The sequence below is a fragment of the Lissotriton vulgaris genome, chromosome 8, assembly GCF_964263255.1.
Source record: "Lissotriton vulgaris chromosome 8, aLisVul1.2, whole genome shotgun sequence".
NCBI classification, from domain to species: Eukaryota; Metazoa; Chordata; class Amphibia; order Caudata; family Salamandridae; genus Lissotriton; species Lissotriton vulgaris.
This window is the reverse complement of record NC_141696.1, coordinates 430,101,298-430,125,415: the sequence shown is the minus strand read 5'-3', so window position 1 is coordinate 430,125,415 and position 24,118 is coordinate 430,101,298. Positions and strand designations below refer to the sequence as shown.

The window sequence follows — 24,118 nt, the reverse complement described above, 5'->3', positions numbered from 1 at the left end:
ACATAATTAAATTCACTTCTGGTATTTGTGGACAGACCTCTACTGATGCTATGCTTTTTTGCAGCTTTATTTGGTGTTTAGTGTTCGTTCCTGGAATCGCTCCCCCTTCTGACCCCCAATTGTATCAAATTGGCCTTGTTACCAGGGATGGTATTTTCAGGTCTGGGCTTTCATGTAACAAAGTAGGGCCATACTACTTAAAGTGCCAGGAAGTGTGCAACAGGCGTTGCTCATGCTTTTGCTCCGCCGGGACAAATTGGTAATACAGTAGAGGCCTCAGGCACTTTTGCAGTTCCTTCTGTCATATGGGTCATGTCTGCACTAAATGTGTGCAGGCACAATTCCAAGTAGATGTACAATTTACATTGGGTGTGGTTTTATGCAAATGAGGGCGTCTTTTGCCTTGTCCATACCATATCAGAGATGCGAGGCCAACGGCAAGGAAGCTTTAAAGTAGCATACTAATTATGTTCCACTCCTCAGGCGTGGCACACAGTCAGCTCCCTGGTGTGCCACTTGTGAGGAAATAGGGGATGGCACAGGGTTACCTGAGACTTCCCAGACTTTCCCAACTTCAATATACGGCCGGGTCTGCCACCTGCTTTTAAAGGCAGACTGGCGCCTTCAAACAACTTTTCCCAATGCAGGCCGAAATATGCACCTGCCCTGGCACCAGCAGATTTTTTGTCCTAGTTTGTGCCGGGTGCACCCTGTTAAGGGTATACCACGGCATAAACAGGTACAGTGTACCCAATATGCGACTTGGACCTTGGAGTTATACAACACATTGTGCCCCAGAGGTGTTTTTGTCAGCTTTGCGTTCCCCGTGGTAGAATGGTACTTCAGGGGGGACCACAGATACTTGTTTGGCCCATTCGATACTATGGATTGAGATGTATAGATATATATTTAATCATACTCCACATAATGTGGTTGGCAGTCCAAAGGAAGGGCCCAGGGCAAGGCATGAAATAAAGATGAGTATATGTTGTGTTAATCTTCTCTTGAGCTGACTCTCATTCTTGCACCACCCATGCAAATCATCTTCCAGGCTCTCTCCCCACCCCTCCCCCATTATATAAACTCCTGTAAGCAGAGATCTGCCACTTCCGAGACCCACCACTGCTTCTTTTCTAACTCCTATAGTGGCTATTCTAGACTCCTTATTGGCTTCAAAGCCTATTTTTCAAGTTGAATTAACTTACAGGTGAGGTACTCCTTTCCCTTCCCACTTCGAACCTTTTCATGATACTTTCACTTGCCTGTGAAGTAATCCTTGTCCCTGCCCAAATGTCATTAACAATTTCCTTGTGCCACTATGCTACTCATTCAGTCAGGTGCATATTGGCTTGTAGTATTTTTGGTTACTTGCTTTGTACTTCGCATCTGCTAGTCAAAAAAATGAGTTATCAATTTGTATCTGGCTAACTGTGGCTGGTATCTCTCCTCATACATGCCTGCATCATAGAATACTTCCTGTAAATTATATATTTGAAATGTATTGTATTCTGATGCTGCTGACCATTGTTTCTCAATCCTTTGTCCTTTTTATCTCATTATTCTTCTTTGTTTGCTGTACCTGCATCACTGTAAAGTGCTCTCCTCTGCCTCATGTGTGCTTTCGAAATCCTGTTTTTAAGTGCAAGTGGAATAATAGGAGACGTGTTTTTAGAATCTTTTGCAGCACGCCTTTCTCACACTTATTTTTATGTCTTTCTAGGTTCAAACAAAGAAAGAACAACCATTGCCTCCCACTTTGAGCCAGACAATTCCAAAGTTTTATTTTCCACGAGGCTGTCCAAAAGCCAACCTAAACATTGATGCTATAATTTCAAACATCGAGAAGACTTTTTCTCAGTTTCCAAAGGAAAAAGCAACCATAGAAGACATGGGTAAAGTGGCAAAGGTGAGAATGTAAGCTAACAATTTAGGTAGACTCATAAACTGTCAGCTCGCAATGTTCTCACTAAAAGTTTTCACATCGTCCATGCTTTAGTCAAACTTTCCATACAAGTTTTCAGTTTCAATGGTTGCAATTGCACCCTGTCCCTGTTCAAACTCGCCTCCCCTCAGTCCCTCCCCAGATTTCTAACATATCCTAGTTCTTTCCCATACTGCTTAGTCTTGATGGCCTCTTACATTAATATTATTTAAAATAAATCAAAATAATTTCTCCTGATGAATTAAAATCGTTCTCCTGCTCTGTACCCTTTTGTTATTACACCCTTATGTCGAGGTCAGTTCACAATTATGAATACACGACTAGTTGGATTATATAAATGTTTTGTACAGGAGCAATGTCCAGTGGATGTCTGACTATTTGTGAGGTTTCTTTTTATAGTTGGTTGAAATCTAGGCTTTCATATTAACTCTCAACCTGGTCACTAATATATCTCTGTACATTTGAATCAAATGTATATGATATATGTGTGGTATTCATATTTGTATAGTGCGTTGCTGCAACTGGTGTGGCTTAATATTCCTGCATAGGGTTTGTCCTATTTAGTGCATGCCCAAGAAGTTGCCTTAGCAGGTATAATGCAGGCTGGAGTTAGTATTCCAGGTTGGTTTGTCCGATTGGTGCATGCTGAAGTTTGGTTGGCCGAGTGTATGGTTGTAGTGAACGCATGTGGGAATCATTGAGGTTCCCGAGGTCTGGTCAGGGTCTCGAAACCAGTTGTCCATAACTTGATGCTAGACATGGGCGTACTTGCATTGTGAAGGGGAGTGATGTGTCTAGAGTAGTACAACTTAATTCAAACCACTGCTGATAGTGTTCTTTCGTACCACTCATTATGAATTGCAAAGAAAATGAAGAAACGTGAAAGGAATTGACCATGGGAAGACAGGGGCAATATAAATATAATAGATTTGATAAACGGTTCAAAAGTGTAAAAGGAGAGATTGCCAGACAGCTTCCCCCTTTACAACCAGGAATGACCAAAGAAATCTATGCACTTTGTCTTAATTCTACACACTACAATCTTCGGTTTTTACTGCATTCTTAAACATCCTAAGAACCTTGAAAAACGTAACCATACCTAAGGCATTCCTCTTTCCGTGCTACATCAGCTAATTCAACCATTGTCTTGCCTGATTCCTCTTTGAACGTATATACTTCTTAATGATACTATGTCCCAAATATTTAAACTTGGACCCACCAGATCTAAATTGTTTAGGCGTTATCATGATTACCTTTTCTTCCATAATCTTGAGCACTGGTCTCTTTCTGATCATGTTCTTTAGTAGTGCGAACAAAAATTAGAATCTTATCTTAGAAAAATGTCACTCCAACTATTCCTCCAAACAGTTCTGTCATGATACTGGAAGTGTCTCAGCTGAGGTCAAACAATGTGGCATCCTGACACGTCTTTGTCTGTAGATTTCAAAAGTAGTAAATGCTGTCAGATCTTGAGAGACATTGTGCAGTCTGCTCTGTTGATACGCTGATGAGGTCAATGAAACCTTTGATTTCTGCTGTTGGTTTGTGGGTCATAACTATAGGCGCCAGTCACTCTGCTTTTAACCAGTTCGATGACGCCACTGGCACACATATTTTTGTTTTTTTTCATTTTGTTTACATGGTACCTCTAACAGCTAAAGGACTTTACCCGAGTTAAAGCATAAGGAAAGGCATTTTTCTTGAATTTAAAGTAATGTCCAAACAGTTGAAACATTCTATAGATTTTTTTTTAAACACTCTGATTTTAAATTTACCTAATGATTTGTTTGAGCAGGAATCAGTACTGTTCACAACTCCTGTGATCCTCCCTTAGAAGAATCTGTAGGTCAGAATTGGAATCTAAAACTCTAAAGCGAGATCAACGCCCTACTCAAAAAACCCAAGGCAGACCCAAGAGACCTCAAGAACTTCCGACCCATCTCCTATTTTATTTATTTTATTTTGAAAGTTTTATATAGCGCAAACAAGATCTTTGCAGATATCAGAGCGCTTTACAAAGTAGGGATACAAACAGGAGAGTGAATAACAGGCCATTAGGCATAGTGTAGTTGTAGGTAATAAGTGGGGTGGGGTAGGTACATGAGGGAGCATAGTAAAACAGGTACATCAATAATGATAATAGTACAAATAAATGGGAGCATAGACAGTCAGGTAAGTCAATAATACAAGTAATACAAATAATCAAAGGGATCGAACAGATAATACAGATTGATGCAGAGTCTTTAAAAAATCCACAGTAATAGTTCAAGTATATTTAGCCATGAGGATAGCTTTTACTTCTTTCTTAAAAAGTGTAGTGGAGGAGATGAGCCTGGTTTCAGGAGGGAGTGAGTTCCAGATCCTGGGTGCCAATTCCTGAGAAGGAGCGTTTATAAGTTTTTTCCTTCCGGAATCTTCGAGGTTTCAGCAGAAGATTGTTTCTGCCTCTAGTGTTTCTAGAACCGCCAGAGATTGTCAGCTTCTGGGTGAGGTATCCGGGTGAGCTCAGGTGTATAGCCTTGTGTGTCATGCAGGCGATTTTCAGATGTATTCTGGCTTCAAAAGGCAGCCAGTTCAGGGATTTCAAGTCAGGGTAAATATGCGAGTGTTTTTTTTGACCCAGTGATGAGTCTCGCTGAAGCGTTTAGAGAGGCTCTTAGGGGTGTAGTAGTAGTTAGGGGGAGACCGCAGAGGGCGATGCTGCCGTATTCTATTCGAGGGATGACTAGTGCTTGTACTGCATTTTGGAAGTCTTTGGCTGGGAGGAAGGGTTTAAGTTTCCTCAGGGTATTGATTTGGTAGTTGGCTCCCTTAGTTGCCTTGCTGATATGTTGCTGCATGTTGAGATTGGTGTCGAGTGTTATGCCTAAAGATTTTGCTGAGTCCACGATGGTGGGTTGGACATTGAGTGCAGTTAGGTGCTTAAGCCAAATTTGAGTGGTAGACATCTTCGCGGGAGGTGAGATCAAAAGGAACTCTGTTTTCAGAGCATTGAGTTTGAGATGATTATCGGCAAGCCAGGATTGGGTGCTTCTGATCGTTGAGTTCAGGAGCAAAATGTCTTTGGGGGATTGTAATTTGAGATATAGTTGGGTGTCATCGGCGTACATGTGAAAGTGTACATTGGATGCTTGTAGCAAGGTGGTGAGAGGTTCCATAACTAGGTTGAACAAAGTTGGGGATAGGGAGGATCCTTGGGGGACGCCTAACGATACAGGTATTGGCGAGGACATCAAGTTGTTGCTCTTGAATTTCTGCGACCTGTTGTGTAGAAAGGAAGTGAACCACTTGAGTACAGTCCCAGATAGACCCATTCTTGTGTTTAATAGTTCGAGTAAATTCTCATGTTTAACGGTGTCGAATGCTGAAGAGAGATCAAGAAGGATGAGGAGGCAGGTATCGTTTTGATCTAGGATTTGAAGGGCATTGTCAATTATGTGAGTCATAGCAGTTTCTGTACTGTGTCCTGCTCAGAAGCCTGATTGATGAGGGTTGAGGAGATCAAACTGATCAATGTGTTTAGTCAATTGTAGTTGTGCGCATTTTTCCAACAGTTTGGCGAGAGTGGGAATATTGGTAATCGGACGGTTATTGTTTAGATCAGAGGGGTCGGCTGTAGGTTTCTTTAGTAAAGGTGTGACTTGTCCAACTTTGAGGGAGTCAGGGATGGTTCCTTGTTGAAGTGAGCTGTTGATAATTTTAGTCCAGAGTGGAAGGAGCAAAGGGGTGAAGTCTTTGACAGCGTTAGCAGGGAGGGGGTCCGTGAGGTGATCGGATGGTTTCAAGGTGCTGAGCAGTTTGCCAATTTCTTCTTCAGAGTAGGTGCCAAAGGATGACCATGTAGCATTGTTTTTTTTTCAGTGAGTGCTATGCCGTGGGGTTTGGAGTAAAGGCTTGCGTCAATGAGGAGATCACTCTTTATATTGTCAGTTTTTTGGATAAAGAGGTCTTCACAGCAGGGTGCTTCGCGCATAGTGCTGAGTGGTTGGGTTTGTTCCTTGGATTGTGTTCTGATTAGCTCAAACAGTTTTCTCGGACGGTTTTTTGCTTGGTCGAGCTGGAGGCTGAAGAAGTTTGATTTTTGAGGGTTTTATCTTCCTGAAGTAGGTGTTGCTCTTTTTCTTCAGGGTTTTTAGGTGTAGTGCAGAGGAGCTGATCTCCAGGTACGCTCTGCCATTTGCATGGCTCGTCTATCCTCATTGAGACTCCCGTCGTACCAAGGATTGGAGATTTTAGCGGAGACTCTTTTTAGGTTTAAAGTATTTTATTCGACATAACATGTTGGGACAAAACATATCTTCGAAGAGCAATACGACCGGGCGGAAATAACCCACAAAGCTCAAGTGCACCCTCAGCCAAGATCATCTGGACGGGTTACGCCCCCATTGAGATATACATCATGTTCCGTCACAGCATGAAACGACTTTCCCCGCACAACCCCACCCCAAACCCCAACTACCCAACTCTCTTCCCCCAACTCCCCTTCCCTCCCCACCCCTCGTCCAGTGCACAGTCCCCAACCAGAAGGAAAATACATCAAGCTATGCCTCACTTGGAGAAAAAATTCAATAACAAATCACTGGGCAGGCCCCATCGGGCTCGGAAGCCGCAGAAGGCGGAGGTACCTAGGGCAGGTGAGTTCTCTAAATTCCGTGAGCAATAGGGAATGAAATGGCTGCCAGAGCTCACTGAATTGTTCCACATCCCCCGCCACCGTGAGGGACATTCTCTCCATCCCCAACACATGCCACAGCCTATGGAGCCAACCTGTGGTGGATGGTATCGTTGCACTGTGCCAGTGTATTAAAATGTTTTGGACTGCAGAGCCTAGAGCTATCGCTATCTGTCTGCCCCTACGGGATCTGAGGGGGTACATCAAGCCGTTCGGAAGCCCCAACAAGGTGTAAGCAGGGAAGCGTGGTAATTCGATGTTGAAATGTGTGTCAATATTATCCAACACTTCCTTCCAGTAAGGCTCCAGCAACGGGCATTCCCATAGAATGTGCGTGAGTGCACCCCCTCCAACATGTGTCCTCCTTGTTATGATCAAATTCGTGGACTCGTTCAGGTGTGTAATTCCAGTAGGTGGAGACATTGGTTAGAGTATCAGTGAGCCCCATGTGGTATGCCTAGTGCCGTGCCCTATAAGATATGTGCTCCTATTCCCTAGGGCTTAGTGTCCTCCCCAGTTCCCTTTCCCAGCGCTCCCTCCCGGGATGATATCTGTGTGTTGCAGGTGGTTGCAGAAGCTTGTAGAGATCTGTGATCAATTTGGCATCCGATGTGTGCGATAAGAGCCACTTTTCGTAAGGAAGAAAAAGCCTATCGGCTGACTCTCTCACTTGCGGCTGAAGGGCCCAGTAGCGAGCCTGCATATAGCGGTGTCGGTCGTTCTCCGGTAGTGAAAACTCCTGACGGAGTTGGGAGAAGGGGACAACCCCTTCAGGGCTATACAAATGGCAAAGGGCTCGACACCCCGCCTGCCTCCAATGCGTGAACGCCCCTCTCTCTAGTCCTGGTGTGAAATCCGGGTTGTCTACTAGCGGTGTGAGCGGGGACGGGAACGTGGTGAGACCGTATGGAAGGTTAGTAGCGTCCCACACCCGTAGGGGGACCCTCGTAATAAAGGAAGCGTAGAGGTTTTTAGGCCTATGGGGACTACGCAAGAAAGGAATCTCCTGTAAAGGTCTCCCCGCCACTGCCTGGTCCTGGAAGAGCCAATGTTTTTTCGGACTCCCATCTACTCCATTCCACTAGATAACGGAGCTGTGCAGCCTGGAAGTATTTGCGGAAATCTGGTATCCCCAAACCGCCCGCCTCGGGGGCCAGCAGCGAGACGGCTCTACGCCTTCTAGGCTTCTTACCCTGCCAAACAAAGCGTGAAACATCTGCCTGTAGTTGCGGTATCCACCCAACCGGCGGTTGGAGCGGCAGGGCCCGGAAAAGATAAGGTACTTGTGGCAAAATCGTCACTTTGACAGCAGCTATCCTGCCCAGCCAAGAGAGTGTCCCGCGATTCCATTGCCCTAATTCCTCCCTAATTTTTGCTCCTAGAGCTTGGTAATTGGCCGAAACCATGGCCGGCAGAGTGGGCGCAATCTGAATCCCCAGATAAGGTACTGCACCCGAAGACCAAAGCATAGGAAACCTGCGTTGTAAATCGGCTCTGGTAGCCGGCTTGAGGGAGATGTCTAAAGCCACCGACTTCCCCATATTCATTTTAAACCCCGCTACCATGCCGAAGGAGTCCAATTCCTCTATACACGCCGGAAGAGCCGTCCGGGGTCTGTCAATGGACAGGATGACATCATCTGCGTAGAGGCTGATAGCGTGCGTGAAGCCCCCCATCCGGATTCCGGCCACCGCAGGATTATCACGCACCCGTTGAGCGAACGGCTCCATATAAAGAGCAAAGAGTAAGGGCGAGAGCGGGCAGCCCTGCCGGGTACCGCGTTCAATGTCAAAGGTCGAAGATGTAAACCCGGACTACAGCAGACGGTTGCTTGTAACAGTTAAGAATCATGGATCTGAACTTATCCCCTATCCCCGCTTTCATTAAAACGCGCTCCAGAAAGGGCCAGTGGACTCGATCAAAAGCCTTCTCGGCGTCTACCGCCAGCATCATTCGTTCTCCCGGAATCCGGGAAGCTTTCTCTAAAAGGTGGGCAATCCGTTTCGTATTGTCCACTGTCTGTCTCCCAGGGACAAACCCTGCTTGGTCAGGGTCGATAAGACCGGGCAAGTGAAGAGCGAGGCGCGCGGCCAAAATCCCAGTCTATAGCTTCAAATCAATGTTTAAAAGAGAAATCGGTCGGTAGGACCCACAGTATTTCGGATCCTTCCCAGGCTTAGGGATAACCGTAACAGAGGCCCGGAGTAGATCAGGTGTAATAGCTCCGGGGTCAGCAAAGGAATTGAAGAGATGTGTGAGTACAGGGGCTAAAGATGTGCAGAAGGTTTTACAATAGAGGGCCGTGAAGCCATCTGGACCAGGCGCCTTGCCATGTTTAAGTCTGGCGATAGCAGAGATCACCTCCTCTATCCGGATGTCTCTATCCAAATACTCCGCCTGCAAAGGATCCAGGGATGGCAACGTAACCGAATCCAAATAGGCAGTCATAGCTATCTCATCCGGGGGCTCTCCAGTGTAGAGGTCCTTATAAAACTTGCGGAAAACGGCCGCGATCCAAGCGTCCTCCGTCTCCACGTTCCCTGCCTGATCAGAAATTTCCTTAACTAGCTGATTCTGACGTGTCACCCGAAGCTTGTGGGCCAGCAATTTGCCACAGCGGTCTCCTCCAGTATAGAAGGTGTGACGCAGCCGAAGTGCCGCATACTCCGCCGATCGAGATCCAAGGCCGCCAGGAGCTTCCTCGCTTCCTTAAGCTGCCTCCAAATCCGGGGAGCCCCAGTCCTACGATGTATCTGCTCCAACTCTCTAACCCAAGCTGTGAGTTCATCTCACTTGGCCTGCCGTTCTTTGTTGTCAACCGCAGAAATTGCCAAGAATTCTCCACGAATCACCGCCTTTAGCGCCGCCCATTGCGTGGCCCGGCTAGTGTCGGCGTTATCATTACGGGACTGATAGTCCCGGATCGCCTCCTCAATACGGACCACCACCTCCTTCCTGCGTAACAGCGTGTCACGTAGACTCCACGTTCTGGGCCGAGAGACGGCCGGCGGCAAACACAACGTAGCCTCAACTGGGGGGTGGTCTGAAAGGGAGATCACACCTATCTCTGACCCCGAGGTTAGCGCCTGCACCGGGGAGGTAACCAAAAGATGGTCCAATCTCGCGTACGACTTGTGCGCATAGGAATAGTATGAGTAGTCCCTTTCCATAGGGTGCATGTGTCGCCACAAATCAAGGAGGTCAACCTCCTCCAGCTGAGCCTTACGGTCCGCAGAGTTCCCCTACCTGCGGGGAGCGTTGCGCCGATCTATCCATTGCAGAGTTAAAGACCATGTTGAAATCACCGCCGAGTATAATATGACGGTCCTGGGAGGAAGTGATATCCTCGATTGCGGTCTGCAGGAAGCGGTCCTGCCTTTCATTAGGGCTATATAGGGACCCGATCGTAAACAGGAGGCCCCCTACCTTGAACCAATATGCAAGGAGCCTGCCCTTTTGTTCGGTAAACTTGTGGAGGACCTCTCCCCTAAAGTGTCTGGCTACTAGTATCGCCACCCCAGCCGTTTTTGTAGTACAAGAGGAGAAGAACTGTGAAGGGAACTTATGAGAACGGAGTCTGTGCGTGTCTTGCGATAGGAGGTGCGTCTCCTGGAGAAGACAAATGTCCGCTTGGGTATTCTCCAGAAGTGAGAGCACAGCCCGTCTCTTGACTGGATTATTCAGCCCCCGGACATTCAGAGTCACTACCTTGCTAGTGTCAGTAGGCATGTAAAGGGGTGTAGAAGAAAGCAATGGGGCCCCACAGTACCAGGGCAGCAGGAGCACAAACGCTGCCGTGTGATAGAGGTGACATAATAGGGAATAGAGCACTATCACGTGGGAGGCAGAAGTGATCGGTCAAAACCAGAGGCCCAGCCAATGTCCAGATATCCATAGGCAACAACAAGCACCGGACAGCCCACCCCGTCCCCCTCCCTCTCTTCAGCAAATCAAATAGAAAGTCAAAACTGTAAGTGGGGCATTCAAGTCTGAGCAAACCAATAAGCATTTACATTGTCTGAACGACAAGGAACCCCAGTGTGCACTGGACGACCCCCCCCACCCCCGCCAACACCCGGATCTTTCCCCCTTGCCTGTCCCCCCCCCCCTCCCAATCCACCCAAGAACTGTTTCCCCCCCTCCAACTCCCAAACGGACCCCAGTTCCCACCCGCAACTGGAACTGTCTCAACAACCCCCGACCCCACCCCCCGGATCCCCCAACATCCCACCAGAAACCATTGTCCAAGTCCGGTCCATGACGGACAGGCCTGTGGAAAGTCAAAAAAGTGGACGTCCAGCCACCACGCACTCCCCCGCCCCCCCGAACCCCCAAACCTGCGTTACAGACATGGCTATGTCAATCTCCCCCCGGAGTTCATTCAAGCTGTCAGCGCAACTTCATTTGTCGCAGCGTCGGTGACTATAGCTCGTGGTGCGTCATCCAGGTCCGCAGCTGCAGTAGGCGAACCCGGTCGCGTTGAGGAGGCCGACGACCGCCGGCCGGGGATCGTCTGCCAGCCATCCCTGGTGATACGGCGCTGCCGAGGTGTGAAAGTTCCATCGTCCGTAGCAGCGATACCCAGCACCCCAAATGTATCCTGAAGGGACCGCAGCTGGTGTAGAGTCCCGTTCCACCGGAAAATAAGGCGGAAAGGGTGCCCCCAGGAGTATTGAGTGCCATGCTCCCGTAGAAAATCTGTCGCAATTTTAAAGGCCTTGCGTTTCTGCAGGGTGGACGCCGCAAGATCCTGGTAGAGTGCCACACGGTGACCTCTAAAGTCCATGGACGATCTCTTCCGTGCTTCGCAAAGTATTCGTTCTTTCAGGGGATAGTCCGGCAGGAAGGCCAAGATGTCCGGGGGGGGGGGGCGCCGAGGCCCTGCGCTGTAGGCCTACTCTGTGCGCCCTATCGATACGAATAGGGAAATCATCCGATTCACCCAGCACCTCTCTGAATAGGTCCCGCAGGTATGCAGCCACATCCTCCCCTTCTTCTCGGGACGGAACACCCCGGACTCGGATGTTGTTCCTCCGGGAACGGTTTTCAAGGTCCTCGGTATGTGACTGAAGATCAAGATTCTGGTCCCGGAGCCTTATAACCTCCTGCTGCAACTGCGTGATCTCCTCGTCCCTGGCATGGCCAGCGCCCTCCACCGTAGCCACTCTCTCTCGCAGGCCATCCACCTCCCGTCGTATCTCCCGGACCTCACCCGCCACCTCCTGCTTGAGGGTTTGGAAGTCGTCCCGCAAGGTGCCGAAGAGGGACTCAAGGAAGGATCTCGTGACCGGGGGCTCCCCTCCACTCGCTCCGTGGGAGCCGCCCGGAAGACTCAGAGACGGCTGCCCCCTATCCTGTCTCGCGGCATTTCTGCCCAACATGTCCGGCAGGGTGCGATCCCCCTTCTTGGACCCTTTGTTGTTCGCCATTGAGTCTACTTGGGCGCCTTCCGGAATGTTCGGCGGGCCTCGACAAGGCCGCTAGTCGATTTTCCGGCCAGCCGCTACTGCCACGTGCCCCACTACCAACAGCCGTGGGGGGTCTCTGTCCACACCTCCGGCAGGTCTCGTCCAGCAATGGAGCGGCCCGCGATCCGTCCGGTCCACCACCGCCGACACCACAGGCGGACTCCCCGACTCCTCTTCAGATGGCCCCGCACGAATCGGTCTGGCAAAGTCCTCTCAGGTGCCACAGCATGGGGCTGATTCCAAATGTACCACCGCCGTACCTCCAAGTCTGTACCGGACCTTTCACACCCAACGCTTTCTTCCCCAGTCTCTCAAAGGCGATGAATCGGCATCGGCCGAGGGGTCTTTCCGGGGGGGATACAGGTATCCAATCTCCGCTAAATCCCTCCACAAGTGCACCTCCGGGGCTCCCGGAGAAGTAGGCCGCAGTTTCGGCGCCACGTGCGAGATCCTCCTTCTCAGTACTTGCGGTTCCGGGGACGCAGTTCCATACCCAGAGGGTACCTCCGCTGGGTTATCGGGCGAGTGCAGCGCCTCGCGATTCCTGGTACCTCCGCCGTCCGGAGGAATAGGCCAAAGCCACAGCCTCGCGTGATGACCAGCCCCGCGGCTCTCCCATTCTATGCCCCGCCTCCGGGCACAAAGCCTCTCAGCTCCTCGGGGTTCGCCGCAGGGTAGGGTGCTGTGGTGAAGGTCGGGGTCCGACGAGAAGCACCGGCGGCTCCTCCGCAGTCACCAAGACGGGCGGTCTCCCAAACCAAGCCTCGGCTCCACTTCCGCTCCGGACCAAAGGCCCTCTTCGCACCCGGCCAGGACTCCGGGACCGTTCAGCTTCTAATGCCGGCGATTTCCGCCCTCACAGCCTCCACTCCGACATCCAGCGCCTTTATCTCGCCAAATGCACGTTTCCGGGGGGAGACCAGTGCTAAATTAGTAGGTTAAGGGCTCAGGTCCGGCGGAGCTCACAGCGAGTGCGACCGCTCAGCCCGCCATCTTGGCCACGCCCCCCGGAGACTCTTTTTAGCTGCATGGGTGCAGCCTCATTAATTATTGAGGTCATGGCGTTAAGATAGTGGTCAGTCAAGGATTGCACGTCCGTAGCGCCAGTAGGAGGAAGTAGGAGGTTGCAGCTGTTAGGGGGTAAGGAGTTTGGGTTGAGTTTTTTCAGATCTCTTTTCCAGACTTTAGGCTTGGAGGATTGAACCGGGTTGAATTTGACTATTTCATTGATGAAGAATGTGACAATATGATGATCTGACCAGTCACAGGGTTGGATAGACTCGAGTTGGATAGAGTCCTCTTTGGAGATGATAAGGTCGAGGATAGAGCCTTTCTCATGGGTCGGGCTGTTGCATATTTGGGTGAGGTCAAGGGCGTTGAGGAAATTTTTAAGACTATTTACCACCGCGTCATTGTGATCGTTCCAGTGGAGGTTGAAGTCACCAAGGTATATTTGGGTGAGCTGTCGTCCGGAATTGGTTGAGATCATATCCATGATTTGTTGGGCGAAGGTGAGGTTGTCCCCTGGTGGGTGGTAAATGCCGTGAAGAGAGCATATCGGTTTGCCCTCACTGGTAATATCGAGGCAGGTGTATTCACAGGAAGTTGGGGAGGGTAGTGAAGGGGCGGTGACTTTCAGAACAGAGAGGTTGTTCCTGTATATGCATGCGATTCCACCACCAATTTTGCCAGGCCTGTCAAGTCTAATAATGTGGTAGTTGGGGGGAACCAGAATGTCCATTATAGGTGTAGAAGATTCGGTTAGCCAGGTTTCAGTCATGATGATTAGGTCAAGGTCCAATGTTAAGATGAGATCAGCAATGGCGGAGGAGTGTCTAGAGGCCGATCTGCAGTTGAGGAGAGTGCATTTGAGACGGGGTGTGTCGAGGGAGGTAGAGGGTTCTAGAGAGAGGGGGACTTTTCTAAGGTTATTAGGGCTGGAGATTCTGTTGTTTAGTGTGGGGGGTCTACGAGGATTTGAGTATATCGTGGGAATGGAGAGGTGTGTGGTGGTTGTGTGGTTTAGGGGAGCTGGGTCGTAGGAACGGAGGAGGGTGAGTGTGTCGAGGTCCGAAAGAGGGTTGCATGGGCGACGGGGCGGTTGTTGCGATTGTGGACAGGGCTCGCGGTCCAGTGTGGGGGGTGTAGAGTGGGAGAGTCATCCGGAAGGGTGGGGGACATGTTCGGAGGGGGGTGGTGGTGAGTGAGGGGTGTCTGGGGTGTGTAAAGAGTAGTTCTTTGATGGTGTGAATGTCTTCTTTGAGCTGGAGGAGGGTGGCCATAATCTTGTCCAGCGTGGGATAGGTGTTGGTGTTGGGGATGGAAATCAGGGGTGAGTGACTGACCTGGGAATTGGCCTGTGGGTGGGGGGGTGGGTTGGTGTTCGTGCAGGGCTCCGTGGCGTCGGTGTATGGGTTGGTGTTAAGGGGGAGAGAGGGTTTGGGAGGGATGGGTGTGGATGAAGTAGGGAGGAGATTGGTGGTGTAGGTGAGGGCATTGGTGGTAAGCGGAGAGAGCCGGGTGGAGGTTGAGTGTATGTTAGTGGTTATGGGGGAGCAGGTAAGGTAGTGGGGGCTGAGAGTGGGGGGGAAATGGGATTGGAGATGGTCCTGTTGTGGGGAGGGGAGTTAGATTAATAGATGTGGTGTGCTCTGCGTGATTAGTTAGAAGGTGGTAGTGGGGACTGAGAATGGGGGGGGATAAAGGGTGGGATTTGTCGTTGTGCGTGTAGCTCTGGTGCTGAACTAGGTTAGACGGGTTGTGGGTGGGAGCTGTGGTGTCAGGGGTGAAAGGAATGGGAGTGGTATGAGTGGAGGTCCGCGGGTTGGTATGGGGGGGTGGGGGGGCGGCTGGTGGATGAGCGGGAGAGATCTGTGTCTGTGATTGAGGAGTGTGGGGTGGTTACAGCAGGTGGGTGATTGACTAGGGTGCTGGGGGTAGAGGCGAGGTGCGTGTCGTTCTGGTGCTGAACTACGTTAGAAGGGTTGTGGGTGGGGGCTGTGAAGTCAGGGGTGATAGTACTGAAGGTGATATGAGTGGAGGTCCGAGGATTGGAGAGGTGCTCTTTGAAAGTGGGGAACAGGTTGTCGAGTAGTTCCAGGTTCCTGTCTGTGGATTGAATTAGGACAATCCCGTTATTGTAGATAGTAATGGTGGTTCTGCCTGGGAAGAGTTGGGATGGTGTGATGGAGAGTGTTAGGCCATGAGCGGATTTCCTGGTGGTGGAGACGGTGAGTAAGGTGAGGAACGCTTTTCTCCATTGAGCTCTGCGTGTGGTGTGGAAGATGATATCGGTGTTCAAGGATCCATTGACCGGTGAGAAGTAGGTGTCGGCAAAGAGGGTTTGAGGGTGGGACCTCAGGAAGTTGTGTTTAAAGCGTTTAGCGGCTTTTTTGGTGAGTGCGGGTGGGTAGTTGATTTTATATGTGTGCTTCCCTTCCCGGCCAAGGTCATCGAAAAAATCGTTAACAGACAGCTAACCCGATACCTTGAAGAGAACAGAATCCTGGACCCTTCCCAGTCAGGGTTCCGCTGCAACCACAGCTCCGAGATCGCCCTCATCGCCACCACCGACGACATCAGGACCCTGCTAGACAATGGGGAGACTGCAGCACCCATCCTCCTAGACCTCTCAGTCGCCTTCGACACCGTCTGCCACTGCACACTACGCACACGCCTCCACGCCACAGGGATCCGAGACAAGGCTCTGGAATGGACCACCTCCTTCTTCTCCGGCAGAACCAAGAGTGTCCGCCTCGCCCCGATCCGTTCCGAAGCCTCCGAGATCATCTGCGGCGTACCTCAATGATCCTCCCTCAGCCTGACACTGTTCAACATTTACATGGCCCCGCTCGCACACGTCGCCCGACAGCACAACCTCAACATAATCTCCTACGCCGACAACACTCAACTGATCCTCTCCCTCACCAAGGACCCCATCACCGCCAAAGCCAACCTCCATGAAGGAATGAAGGCCGTTGCCGACTGGATGAAGATCAGCCGTCTGAAGCTGAACTCTGACAAGTCGGAGGTGCTCATCCTCGGCTCCAAACCGTCAGCCTGGGACGACTCCTGGTGGCCAACGGCACTGGGGGCAGCCCCGACCCCCACCGACCACGCACGCAACCAGGGAATCATCCTCGACTCAACGCTCTCAATGACTAAGCAAGTCAACGCCGTCTCCTCCTCCTGCTTCAACACCCTCCGCATGCTCCGCAAGTTCTACAGATGTATCCCGATAGATACAAGAAAGACAGTCACCCAGGCCCTCGTCAGCAGCAGACTCGACTACGGAAACGCCTTCTACGCGGGAGCGCCGACAAAGGTCTTCAATCGACTACAACGCATCCAAAACGCCTCGGCATGACTGATCCTCGATGTACCACGACACGGCCACATCACCCCCCGCCTGAGAAACCTACACTGGCTCCCCTTCAACTAGAGGATATCCTTCAAGCTCCGCATCCACGCACACAAGGCACTCCACAAGACCGGCCCTGCTTACCTCAACAGACGGCTCTCCTTCTACACCCCCAACCGCCAGCTACGCTCCGCCGACCTCTCACTCTCCACCGTCCCGCGCATCCGAAGAAGAACCACCGGCGGGAGATCCTTCTCCCACCTCGCCGCCAAGACATGGAACACCCTCCCACTGAGCCTACGACAGACCCAAGACCTGCTGACCTTCAGGAGGATACTAAAGTCCTGGCTGTTTGATCAGTAACGGCCCCCACCTCCACCCCTCCCCCGTGCCTGGAGACCCTCCCGGGTATGTAGTGTGCTTAACAAATGACTGAGTGATTGATTGATTGATTAAAACTCTTCCCAACTTTCTTTAATGTGGCCATCTAACAACAAAGCCACCTTTTGATAGTTCCATAAAAGTTTCCTTTTCCAGCATGCCCTCTAAACTCAATTTGCGAATCAGAGTAACCTCGTAACTTCATGTGTGCTTACCTCCCTATCCTCAGGTTTAACATCATGGTTCTTCCAAGCAACTTTATATTTTTAAATTGTAATCAGACTCCTCACTTCATGCTAACGTCAGGCAAACACCAGAGTCTATCATGACTTTCAGTTTAGTAAAATTCAATTTTATGACACCTTTGAGATGCGTTTTACCCCTTATATTACATTCCTTAATACTCCCTCTTCACTGCTGTCTTACAGACCTACAATATTTTGGCATAGTGCCATTTCTTGTTGCATAGCTTACTGTGACCTCATATGTACAGCAGTCTTTATTCATTTCCATATGATCTGGTGCACCACATTTTCCCTGAAAGCCTTTCCAGTTTTCCCTTACCTTTTTTTTTTCTCGCTGATAGAGTGCGCACTTATATTTCTTTTGTGTTCGTTCCTAAGCTCTTCTACAAATATCGTTGTATGCTCTAACTTTTTTGCCATATTCATCGCTTCACCTAATATTGATTCATCTTTGAGCCATAATTTTTCTCGAACTCTGTCTGAATTACATCTCAACATGAACAGATAACAAAGATATTAGCCTTTTTTGGCACTTAATGTGCATATGTCAGCTAATTTCCATTAGGTAGTTATTTAGTGTTCATCATTCTTATTTCCTTTCCGAACTCTCATAACAGAGATATCTTCCTAATATGTTGTTTGCTTTGAGTAGATAATGTTCGTCTCATTTTCTTCTGCTTGTATCAATTGATTTAGATCACCTGCGCCCTCGTCCATCAAATCCGGCAGATACTCAACTACCTCTTGTCCCTCTATACTAGTACAATGCAATTACTTTTTTCCAACTTAGGGGTTAGTCCTACTCACTCAGCAATAGTGAATGAAAGCTTTTTTTGTGACAGCCCCACTTAATTGGTGGCTGTCTGTGAGATTTTCAGAAATACTGTCTGCATTGATATGTTACACAATAAAAATAAAACTTGAACGCTGTCCTATATAGCAAACACTCATAAGACTTCTACTCACACACAACTCCAATTCCTGATTTGGTACTTGAAAATTCCCTCCAAACTCATTATCAGGTGTGGTACTCAAGAATCCTTGCAACTTCAACAGGAACTGCAAGTAGTGTCCAATTATGCATGCGATGGAAAATAGTTTTTGTTTTGTTTTGCTTTTTAAGATCGAAGTTTCTTTCAAGGGTACTGTAATGTACTTTTAGTCAACTACTTGGTAGCTTTAGTTTCCTGTTAAATCTTGAGATTAGGAAATTGAGGTGTAAAGATTACCTTTTGAGGAGTTGCAGAGTTCAGATTTGAGGTTGTCACTGCTAATAATCAGTAAATGAAAGCTGAAACTTTAATATGCTGTGCTAGATTATATAAAGAAATTCTTCAACAATTATTGGCAGTACGTGGTTCAGTTTTGTAAGAAATCTGAGGTGTGATGCAGATCCACAATGGCAGCACACCAAAAGTTACCCTTATGTTATACACACCCACAAAGGGATGACTGGCGCTTGTTGCGTAAATTAAACTGTGTCTGGATGTAGAATACGGGGGTGCCTGCGTCAGTTTAGTTAATTGCGTGCCTTGTGTCTGCACTTTCAATGAAAATTGCTTTGAAAATGCCTTACGGTGGATATGCTGTTCAAGTTGGGATCTTTAGGAGTTCAGCAGCTCCGTCCCATTATACAATGAAGCAGCAAGAATGAGGGAGATAAATGGAGTTCAGACGTATTACAAACCATCTCATCAACAGAGTGATGTGGGAGAATAAATCACAGGAGCAAAAGGGTAAAGGGGCTCTTTAATGTAAAAATGCATCCACATCCGGGGCTTGCATTAATCTCATCCAACTCCCCAGGACATTTCAAATCACACATTCTCAATTCCAAATGAAATGAAGAAACTTAAAGGTAATAAACCAAGAGGAGACCAGGTTTGGCTTAGGAACAATGACTGACGGGGACGGAATGTACTGAGGGAAAATGGGATAATGAAATACAATAGTTTTGATGAACATTTTGAATGAGGAAAAGGAGGAGATAATACCACAGATATATACTGCTACTGGTTTTGTTCTTTGGTATGATATAACATATTGGCCTTTTCTAATGTAAACAAAGTAGAACCTAAAAAGTATGGTTGCCATGTCCTCTTCGGCCCTAGTCGGAGTTTGTGTCCAAGATTGGTTTGTCTGATTTTGTGCCACAGGAGTTTGTTTCAAATTGCAGATTTGTAGGCTCAGATGTATTGTAGCAGGAAGCGAAGGCCAAAGTTGTTGTTCACCTGCTGTGCAGTGTAGAGATCCACAAATGGGATTTCCTTGGCTATTGGATGATATTGCCCTATTTTTTAAGACTGGGTAGGTATGACTCTAAGGCTAGAGGTCTAGCCTGACATTTCATATCATGGTCTGCTGGAGTCAGTCGAAAAGGTAACACGCATTTGCAATGCAATAGGTCTCGTGTTAGGAAAGTTTGAGCTAGTGGTATTGTAAATAGCACATTTTTTATTTAGGTTTTGTTTTTGAAAATAGCAAAATTAATAGCTTTGTCATTTACCATGCCAATATTTTCGCAAATGTGATACCTATAGCATTTGTAATGCAATATGTGTTGTATTTACGTGACTTACATGTATTGATATTACAAATAACAATGGTTTATATTTTTTTAAATAATTAATACTTAAATAAGTTAATGTAATTTATAATGGCAATAGCTTAAACTTTTGTAAATAACATTTGTGAAGATTATGTTCAGTGTATTTTATTGTGACGAAAATCCAAGAACATATGTCAAATATTAACATCTTTTTCTTACATTTGTAATAAAGCTTGAAACATTGAGATAACATATTTGAACCAGTTGTTGTTGAATGGTTGCACAGATTGATGCTGTGGTGGAGCTCAGTGATGTTGTGGTGCCACAGAGTGATGCTGTGGTGGTGCTGAGTGATGCTGTATGCTATGCTATGTTTTGTTTTGCTATCCTATGTTTTGTTTTGTTATGCTATGTTATGCTGTTTTGTTATGCTATGTTTTGTTTTGTTATGTTATGCTATGTTTTGCTATGCTGTTATGCTATGCTATGTTTTGTTATGCTATGCTATGCTTTATGCTATGTTATGTTTTGCTCTGCTATGCTTTGTTTTGCTATGCTATGTTTTGTTGTGTTTTATTATGCTATGCTTTGTTTTGCTATGCTATGATTTGTTATGCTATGCTATGTTTTGCTGTGTTTGGTATGCTATGCTGTGTTTTGCTATGCTATTATATGTTTTGTTATGTTTTGTTAAGCCATGCTATGTATTGTTGTGTTTTGTTATGCTATGCTATGTTTTGTTGTGTTTTGCTAGGCTATGCTTTGTTATTAGACATTTTGTTATGCTATGCTTTGTTATGCTATGCTTTGTTTTGGTATGCTATGTTTTGTTATGCTATGTTTTGTTATGCTATGTTTTGTTATGCTATGCTATGTTTTGTTATGCTATGTTTTGTTATGCTATGCTAAGCTTTGTTTTGTTATGCTATGCTATGTTGTGTTTTGTTATGCTATGCTATGTCGTGTTTTGTTATGCTATGCTATGTTTTGTTGTGTTTTGCTGTGTTGTGTTTTGCTATGATGTGTTTTGCTATGATGTGTTTTGCTATGTTGTGTTTTGCTATGTTGTGTTTTGCTATGTTGTGTTTTGCTATGTTGTGTTTTGCTATGTTGTGTTTTGCTATGTTTTGTTTTGCTATGTTTTGTTTTGCTATGTTTTGTTATGCTATGCTTTGTTTTGGTATGCTTTGTTTTGCTATGCTATGTTTTGTTATGCTATGGTATGTTTTGTTGTGTTTTGTTATACTATGCTTTGTTATGCTATGCTATGTTTTCCTATCCTATGCTTTGTTTTGTTATGCTATGCTATGTTATGCTATGCTATGTTTTGTTATGCTATGCTGGTGAGGGTGAGTGAGGGTGGGTGGGTGAGTGAGGGTGGGTGAGTGAGGGTGGGTGGGTGAGGGTGGGTGGGTGAGGGTGGGTGGGTGGGTGAGTGAGGGTGAGAGTGTTAGAGCGAGGGTGAGAGGGTTGTGAGGTTGTGTATCCTATGCTTTTTTTGTTATGCCATGCTATGTTTTGTTATGCTATGCTGATGAGGGTGAGTGAGTAAGGGTGAGTGAGGGTGTGTGAGGGGGTGTGAGGGCGAGGGTGTGCGGGTGAGGGGTGTGAGGGGTGTGAGGGTGAGGGTGTGTGCGGGTGAGTGAGTGTGAGGGTAAGGCGGGGTGAGGGTAAGGCGGGGTGAGGGTGTGAGGGTAAGGGTGTGTGAGGGTGTGAGAGGGGGTGTGAGGGTGAGGTTGAGTGAGGGTGTGTGATGGTGAGGAGGTGTGAGGGTGAGTGAGGGGGGTTAGGGTGGGTGAGGGTGTGAGGATGTGTGAGGGTGTGAGGATGTGTGAGGGTGAGAGGGTGAGTGAGGATGGGTGAGGGTGTGAGGGTGAGTGAGGGTGAAAGGGTGTGTGAGGTGAGAGGGTGTGTGAGGGGGTGTGATGGTGAGTCTGCAAAGAAACAGCAAATACCTACAAAACGAACCATTTCTAAATAACAGTTTAGATAAAGGTTGCTCTCCCACACATAAAAAATAACCACACCACCCGAACCAGCTTTAGTATTAACTGCAGACATTTGATTTACAAATGGCCACTGAAGCGTCCCTTTATCAGCGCAGCTCAGTCTGCAGCATACATCACGTTTGCACCTACACGCTGGCCTGCCGCTTTTCACAAAATCGCTTTTCTTGGCACGAAAAGCAGGACATATTGTAGGGTGGAGGGAGTGACTGATGGGCTGAGAGCCCCTCCCTGCGAGGATGAACCAGACCTTCAGCTATTGCAGAAATGCGGTAGTAAATGCAGCACTCACTGCTATGGAGCCCGGCATTGCTTTCCCGCAGATCGCTCGCGGTGCACACGTCCATTTTGGACGTTCTGTTTTTGAAGAAATGTATAAGGCACTGCTGCTCACTTAATGTCAGAACAAACCAAAGAAAAAGAATACAATTAGATGGGGTAATACAGGCGAGGCCCCTGGAAGTGGAATGGTGTCATGTCAACATGGACAGTCACAGTGTTGGCGAGTCGCACGTATTTTTTTTTGTTAGTTATTTATTTATTTTTGTTATCTTAACTAAGGCCGACAATTCAAAGTAGAATGGTTTTCGGTTATTCTCACAAGAAATCACGATGTGATCAAATACCAGATATGCGCCTTCTCCGGGATAAATATTCCAGTTTAAATGGTTTTTAAATAATTTCTGTACATGGCTGTTACAACAATGGCATTTTAGTAGCTAGTCGGATGCTTGAACTAAGTCTTAATTTCTGTCATCTTTTCTCCTACTCACGTCTCTCCCTTGTCCCTTCCTTCTTTATGGAAAACAAGGCAGCGCTGGGAGGGGGGCTGGGCACGAAGGAAGGAGAAATGTGAGTCACGGCGGTCGTGAAGTGTGAAGCAGATCCCTTTGAAGCTCTCGGAGGCAGGAGCAAATGGTAAGGGGAGGAGAAATGCTGCTGGGGTGAATGCCTGAGGCCAAATCCGGATCGTAAAAGTCAGCTTTGTGGATGGATGGCATTCGGTCTCTCTCTACGAGACCTAAAAAGGATCCACCAAGTGAAGGCCATGGCTCTGGTACTCCATCTAACAGGTATGGTACTAGAGTGATAATTGCATGAACCCACTAAGGCAACCCCAGGAATAAGAAAACCTGTTTTACCATGCTAAAAATAATAAATGGATATTTGAGTACTTGGTTGACTTGAGGGTTTAAATAGCTCTGTATCCACGATGACTGGCAGAGGTGGGGAGGGTTTCCAAGTTCCCTTTGGAAGTTTGGCACAATGCTGCACAGTCCATTGTCTTCATATGTGAGGAATTCAGTGTAAGCTGCATTGAGAAGGAGGTGATGGTAGTTGAAAAGCAGGTGAACAACCAACAGGTAGAGGCCATGGGCAGAGGGTCCAAGTTGGTCAGTTTGACCAGCAGCAGAATCTTTTGTTTGTCATGAAGGTTGTCTTAAGAGCAGAGGCCAGTGCTGGAAGTAGGTGTTGAAAAGCAACGTTTTTGAGGAATTACTGCTTTAATGTCAAATAGAGATGTTTGTTAAGAGGGCAGGTGTATGATGAAATCCCTTACATACTGCGTTTCTTGAGCCTGTACAGCATTGTGGAATGATTAACTTCTCCTAGTTGTACCATGGTGTTTTGTTTACAATCACACATTGCCAGGATACACACTCACCATGTCCCCACTGCACAATACTTCACCCATCTTGTATTGCAATTCTCACAAGCACACATACACATGTACCCAGCACGTGCTTTTCTTGTGCACACACTGCACAGTGCTACATTTCTCATGTAAAGTATTCCTCGTAGGCATAAATACGCTCATTCTATTCATTAATCATACATGCACTGCACAGCACTGTTCTATGCCTGTGCTGTACCCTTCCTGAGCACAGATAAATCTAGTGCAGAGGCACTACTCCTGCGCAGAACTCTACATCTACCTGATGTAGGCCAAGCATGAGTTAAGCACACAGCAGCGCAACTTTGTAAAAGGTGAGTAAGCCTGTAGGTCTAACTGCAGTGACAGTGTCAAAAAGGGCCTGGGCACTCCTACTAATCGGTACACGGTATGCTGCCACCGCTGCACATGTGCTGCTTAAACTCTTTGTTGAAGGCGGTAGCCTTCCACCACCATGAGGGTTGTACTTTGGGTGCACCCTCTGAGCCAACAAGACCGCAATCCGTGAGACAGGCCTATGTCATGGTGCACACACATGATCCATGTTTGCCTTTGACCACAAAAATCAGCATTACGGATCTAGGCAACAGTATAGTTGGGCACACAGGGCAGGGGTATACGCTTTTTAACATGCAGAGACTTTTCCGTCCCAACAGCTTGTTTTCAGGGGAAGAAGTAAGTGTACAAATAGATGGCATACGATTGCCAGATGTGGAGATGATGGTTATGGAGTTCTGGACTTTTTGGTTCCGTCCAGAGGTGTCAGGGTACAACACCCAAAGACCCCGGAGTTCCACCTGCCTTGGTGCACAAATGAACAG

General features: G+C 47.7%; 1 protein-coding gene across 1 annotated transcript in view; it reads left to right on the top strand.

Moving 5' to 3' along the window:
- Positions 1-24,118, top strand: part of PPP2R3B (protein phosphatase 2 regulatory subunit B''beta) — a 392,957-nt gene that overhangs the window by 150,122 nt on the left and 218,717 nt on the right. The window contains exon 2 of the mRNA XM_086934207.1: positions 1,721-1,906. Coding sequence (XP_086790333.1) covers positions 1,721-1,906 — 186 coding nt within the window. The remainder of the gene's footprint in view (positions 1-1,720; positions 1,907-24,118) is intronic.